The sequence below is a fragment of the Arachis hypogaea genome, chromosome 19 (genome assembly GCF_003086295.3).
Source record: "Arachis hypogaea cultivar Tifrunner chromosome 19, arahy.Tifrunner.gnm2.J5K5, whole genome shotgun sequence".
In the NCBI taxonomy this organism is placed as follows: domain Eukaryota; kingdom Viridiplantae; phylum Streptophyta; class Magnoliopsida; order Fabales; family Fabaceae; genus Arachis; species Arachis hypogaea.
This window is the reverse complement of record NC_092054.1, coordinates 154,145,712-154,151,300: the sequence shown is the minus strand read 5'-3', so window position 1 is coordinate 154,151,300 and position 5,589 is coordinate 154,145,712. Positions and strand designations below refer to the sequence as shown.

Genomic DNA, 5,589 nt, shown 5'->3' with positions numbered 1-5,589 from the left:
TTTTAAATTTAATTTCATATTATATATTACAATTTTAAAAGTTGTTATTTATTTTTTATCTATTTAACAAGTATTCTAAAGATAACTATCAAAATTCCTTTATGCTAATTTTTCATAATTTTGTAACAAGTGAAAATAAGTAAACAAAAATATATGAACGATAATTTAAATAAATGAATCGTTAATCAACTATATATTAGGTGTATAGTAAAATGACTAAAATCAAATATCAAATTTAATTATTAATAAAATATATATTAAAATATAAAATACACATTAAAAATAACATAAATAACATATATTTATATATAAATATATCGTAATTAATTTTAATATACACATCGTATTTTTGTTTTTATTTATTTGATAATAAATTATTATCCAATTATCAATATTTATATAAGTAAAACAAATTATTTTTTATTCTAATTTTTTAAATAATTATTTAAATAAATGAATAACAATCAGACAATAGTATCATTTTTGTCAATAACTTATAATTCAAATGACATATTCATTTTATATTTATTTAGAAATCGTAGATTTAACTCTCACTCTTAACTTTAAAAAAATTAATTTTTTCTTACTTTATAAAACATTAAAACTCTTTATACAATTAATGCATTATAATTAAACTCCAAAATAAGTATTTAAAAGAGAAAATTATCAAAAAAGAAAAAGAAAATGTGAATAGTAAAATGACCAAAGAACCCCTGAAGTATTTGATTGACCCCTCACTCTTTGTCCATTGTAAAGTTTAGTTGAAGAGTGAAGTGATGTGGACCCCATTACTGGACCTTTGCTTTGCTGGCTTCAAACCCCTCTCTTTTTATGCCCTCTTCTCTCTTTCTCTCATTTCTTCAGAAAAAATAGGATTTCACTTCCTCCAATCTCAAAAGTCTTAATCTTTTTCTCTTTCTATTTAAAAAGAGAAGAGAAAAATCCAATCTTTTTTTATTTTCATGCACCTCTTATTGCACAACAATTTCATCATCTTCATATACCATTCCACCACTCATCTTTGATGGATCCATATAGATTGAGATAGATCTAATGCTCTTAACACACCCTTGATTACCCTTTTTCTTCTTTCTAGATCCTTCTTGTTCTTCTTCTGTGGCGGCTAATACCTTTCAATCATTAGTCAAAATTACTGGGTGAGATCTCTCTTTCCAAATTCCAATTTTTTTCTCTTAACTCCTGCTTTGTAGATATGTTATGGTTTTTCCTAAATATGCTTTGTGCTTGTTGAAAAAGTTAACTTTGTTGCCATTTTTGGATAAGATGGATACTAATTATCCGTGTGAACTTCAGGGGTACCTACGATTTTCCAAGGAACTTACTTATCTTAGAAAAACTGGGTTTTGAACATTTGGAAGAAAAACAGAACAGAAAAGAAAAATTTCTAACCGCCTTTTGTTGAGTTGAACTTTTCCATCCTTAGCGGCTGCACATGGTTGTAATTTTTGTTTGATTGTGTTGTTCATTTCCTATAAAGTGGTAATAAGCCTCTTGTAGGAGTTATATTTTGGAGTTGGAACTTGGAACATTATTGATTTAGTTTTATGTGTTTATTGATGTTGTTGTTGTGGTTTGTAGTGGAGCATCATCATTGTGGTGTGATTGGTGGAGAGTGTAGGACTGTTGTTACTTCAGTGGATGAAAGATCTTGGGGTGGAGTTGTTCTTGGGGAGGTTGATAGATGTGGAAATCCTCGAAGGTTGTTTGGTGAGATGAGGGATGTTATCGGAGTTGATGAGCTTTCTGAGGGCCTGCTTTCGGCCGAGTTCGGAAGGATACACGCGTGGAGGTGCTGATGCTGGAGGCAGACAGGATGGACTATTGTGGTACAAAGACTTGGGGCAGCAGTCGAATGGTGAATTTTCGATGGCGGTAGTACAAGCCAATAACCTGCTGGAGGATCAGAGTCAGCTTGAATCAGGAACTTTGAGCTCCAATGAGTCTGGCCCTTATGGTACCTTTGTTGGCGTCTATGATGGTCATGGAGGGCCCGAGACATCACGATTTATCAATAATCACCTGTTTCACCATCTCAAGAGTAAGATACTACATTAGTCGTGCATTTTCTTGTTAGTTTCATATATTTTCCTTGGCATTCCAATTTGAAGCATGTTCTAAGTTGTAACTAACATTTGTTTTCGAACTTAGCGACTAGCATACAGTGGGATTGCCTTAGGAAGATTAAAAATAGATGTGTTCTGCTGCTTGTTTTTCATATGTGAGAGATAAGATTTTTGCTACTTGTCTACAAAATTGCCTTGTTTATACCTATTTATCTGCATATTTGCCTTTTATGGATTCATCTGCACTGAAATTTTACTCTCTACATGATAATTGATCCAAATATTATGTTCTTATTTAAATTTCAGGATTTACAGCAGAGCAACAATCGATGTCACCAGATGTAATTCGCAAGGCATTCCAGGCAACAGAAGAGGGATTTGTGTCACTTGTTGCCAGACAGTGGCCATTGAACCCACAAATAGCAGCTGTCGGTTCATGCTGTCTAGTTGGTGTTATTTGTAATGGAACCCTTTATGTAGCGAATCTTGGTGATTCCCGGGCTGTTTTGGGAAGAGTAGTCAAGGCAACTGGTGAGGTTTTGGCCATGCAGTTATCATCAGAACACAATGCATCTATAGAGTCTGTAAGACAGGAGCTGCAATCTTTGCACCCCGATGATTCGAATATCGTTGTTTTAAAGCATAATGTATGGCGCGTGAAGGGCCTCATTCAAGTAAGTCACTTGTATTTCATAATATTCATTTTCCTGTTGCTAAAGCAAGTTTATATATATAGCCTTTTCTAGCCGAAACATAACGCCTTGTCGGATATTTCATTTCTATTCTCGATGCTACCTCTTAGCTTGTCATGTCTTGTTATTATTTATCATGCCGAACAAAACTGGAAATATTGTTGTCTGTTGAATTGGACTACATCATAACTTCTAAAGCTATTCACCTTGCAGGTTTCGAGATCTATTGGTGATGTATATTTGAAAAAGGCTGAGTTCAATAGAGAACCTCTATATGCTAAGTTTCGACTCCGTGATCCAATCAAGAGGCCAATTCTGAGCTCAGAACCATCAATATCTGTGCATCAATTGCTTCCACAAGATCAGTTTGTGATATTCGCATCGGATGGTCTCTGGGAGCACCTTAGCAATCAGGAAGCAGTTGATATAGTTCAAAATAATCCCCGCAATGTAAGACTACATGTTCAGATTCTACCATTTAGTGTCATACCATTGTTAGTAAGACTAAAGGGAAAAATTCATATGCAGTTGTTTTTATGTGAAGTTGATAATTGAGAATTGTTAAATGATAATTTAGTCAAACATGTCAAATCATCTAACAGATCTCAACTATCAACTTTATATAAAAATAACTATATGTGAGCTTCCGCCAAGACTAAAATGGATGCATTTTTATGGCTATTTAAGACTGAATTTTTTGTTTGATTAGATATTTCAAGTTCCTCAAGAATCTTGAGTTCCTTATTTCAGGGAATTGCAAGGAGGCTGGTCAAAACTGCGCTACAAGAAGCAGCAAAGAAAAGAGAAATGAGATATTCGGACTTAAAGAAGATCGACCGTGGAGTTCGCCGGCATTTCCACGACGATATCACCGTGATTGTTGTCTACCTGGATTCGAATCTCGCTAGTAGGGCAAGCGCCGGCAAGTTTCCTAGTGTTTCTATCAGAGGGGGTGGAATTAACTTGCCCCCTAACACACTGGCACCTTGTACTACACCAACAGAGAATGGTGGTGCCTGAACTAAGAAGAAGAAGTTGCATCCATCTTTTTTATCTTCTTTCTTTGTTGTGTGAATACCAACCAGTTTATCTTGAAATAGCAATGAGAGGAGCAGCACTTCAATTCTTTTGAATGTGAACTGTAACTTGGTAGAAAACTAATATACACTCATGTTTAGGTTCTCTCTCAAAACCAAAAAGGGCAGAAGAGATTTGATAATGATGATGACCATTGTATGTAAGAGTTTCATTTTGTCAAATGTTGTTAAGTCCAGTAATGCTTTCATTTTAGCTATAGATAATTGTTTCAGGTCCTAGATATGATATGATATATATATATATATAGAGAGAGAGAGATGAAAATCACCATGTAAATATCAAGCATGTTTTCATGGTCAAATGACTATCTTACACTCCTCAAGGAATTGCATCTATTTCAAACTACTATTTTATATATAGTCAAAGATATAGGAATACCTGTTAATAATTATAATAACATAAAACTATAAAAAAAAACAGGTAAATGAGGTCCATTTAGTTTGTTGGGCTAGTCTGTTTAAAACTATAAAAATGAGTTCATTGTTAAAAAAAGATACAAATTTAAGTTTTTTTTTTTTTTAAATTTAAAAATGCTTGGCTGTTTAAAAGTAACAACTTTTTCTAAAAGCTAAATCTATATGATAAAATCTTAATTTTAAATTAAATTGATCAAATGGATTTGACCAATTTCTGATGGGGCCTAATAAATAAGAAGGTTATGAACTAAGTTAGCATTGATTACATTTAATCCTAGCCCTTGGCATTTGGCAAAAGCCCAAAGGGCTCTCACCCTCTATCTTATTATTATTATTATTGGAAATTGTTATCTTGGTTTGTGGGAAAGCCTTCCGATTGTTTGGTTTAGTTAGCATTGAATTAAATGAAATAAAAATAACTACTGGCCATTAAGGAAAGAAAACAGATTCACCCCAATTTAAATATGGATAAAAGAACATGAAGTTGTTATTATTAGAAGAGAGAAAAAAATAATATGGAATGTTTTTTTTTTTTTTTTTTTTCAATTAAAAATGATAATTTTAGTTATTTTTACATGTCCTTATCTTTTATCCTATCTAAATACAAAACATAAATATATAAAAAAAAGTTCTATTTCTATCTCTATTATCTTAACCCTAAAACCAAACATATCTTATAATGTATCAAATCTAAGATCACACCTGAAAAAACTAGTGACAAAATCTAGTGGCAATGGCATAAGGCATATAGTGGGGCAGGAAAGGAGGTAAATTTGTGACAGTTCTGACACTGGCATTATCTACTTACTACTAACTACTCAACCCAAACAGAATTTAGTTTATGATTAAATATACAATTATTCTCTCATTATATGATTAGAAGACAAAGACTACCTTAATTAAAAAAAAAAAAAATCAAGATAGAGTGAGAGAGACACAGACACCATTTACTGACAAAACCATCCTGTGGTTAAGTGGAAAATGACTTTTTTTTAATGTGTTTGACTCCTCTTTTTACTCACAAGTCACAACCTCTTCCTCCATCTTCATCCAAACAATTTTTTTTCCCACTATTCTTTTTAAGATAAGTTTTCTTAACATTTTTAATATGATATTAACCTTTTTATTACTACTCCAAAATTGATCTCTAATAATTTATATGGTAATCTAACATTTAAAATAATAATTTATCTAAATTCAATATACATCCAAAAAATATTGTGTGTTAGAGAAAGATAAGCTAATGTAATTTTAATAAGCTAATTTCTCAGTCCAACTAATCAAGTGTATCCAACAATA

General features: G+C 32.1%; 1 protein-coding gene across 2 annotated transcripts; it reads left to right on the top strand.

The window, feature by feature from the left end:
* Positions 1–770: 770 nt before the first annotated feature.
* On the top strand, positions 771–4,035 carry LOC112776121 (probable protein phosphatase 2C 60). 2 transcript variants are annotated; one of them, XM_025820132.3, is made up of 6 exons: positions 779–1,157; positions 1,315–1,456; positions 1,600–2,059; positions 2,391–2,758; positions 2,990–3,226; positions 3,527–4,035. In XM_025820132.3, exons 3-6 carry the CDS (start codon positions 1,741–1,743, stop codon positions 3,794–3,796), a joined length of 1,194 nt encoding a protein of 397 aa, XP_025675917.1. In that variant the 5' UTR covers positions 779–1,157; positions 1,315–1,456; positions 1,600–1,740; the 3' UTR covers positions 3,797–4,035. The 2 variants fall into 2 exon arrangements, with proteins under 2 accessions (XP_025675916.1, XP_025675917.1); XM_025820131.3 differs by lacking the exon at positions 1,315–1,456 and having other exon boundaries at positions 771–1,157.
* The last annotated feature ends 1,554 nt before the right edge of the window (positions 4,036–5,589 follow it).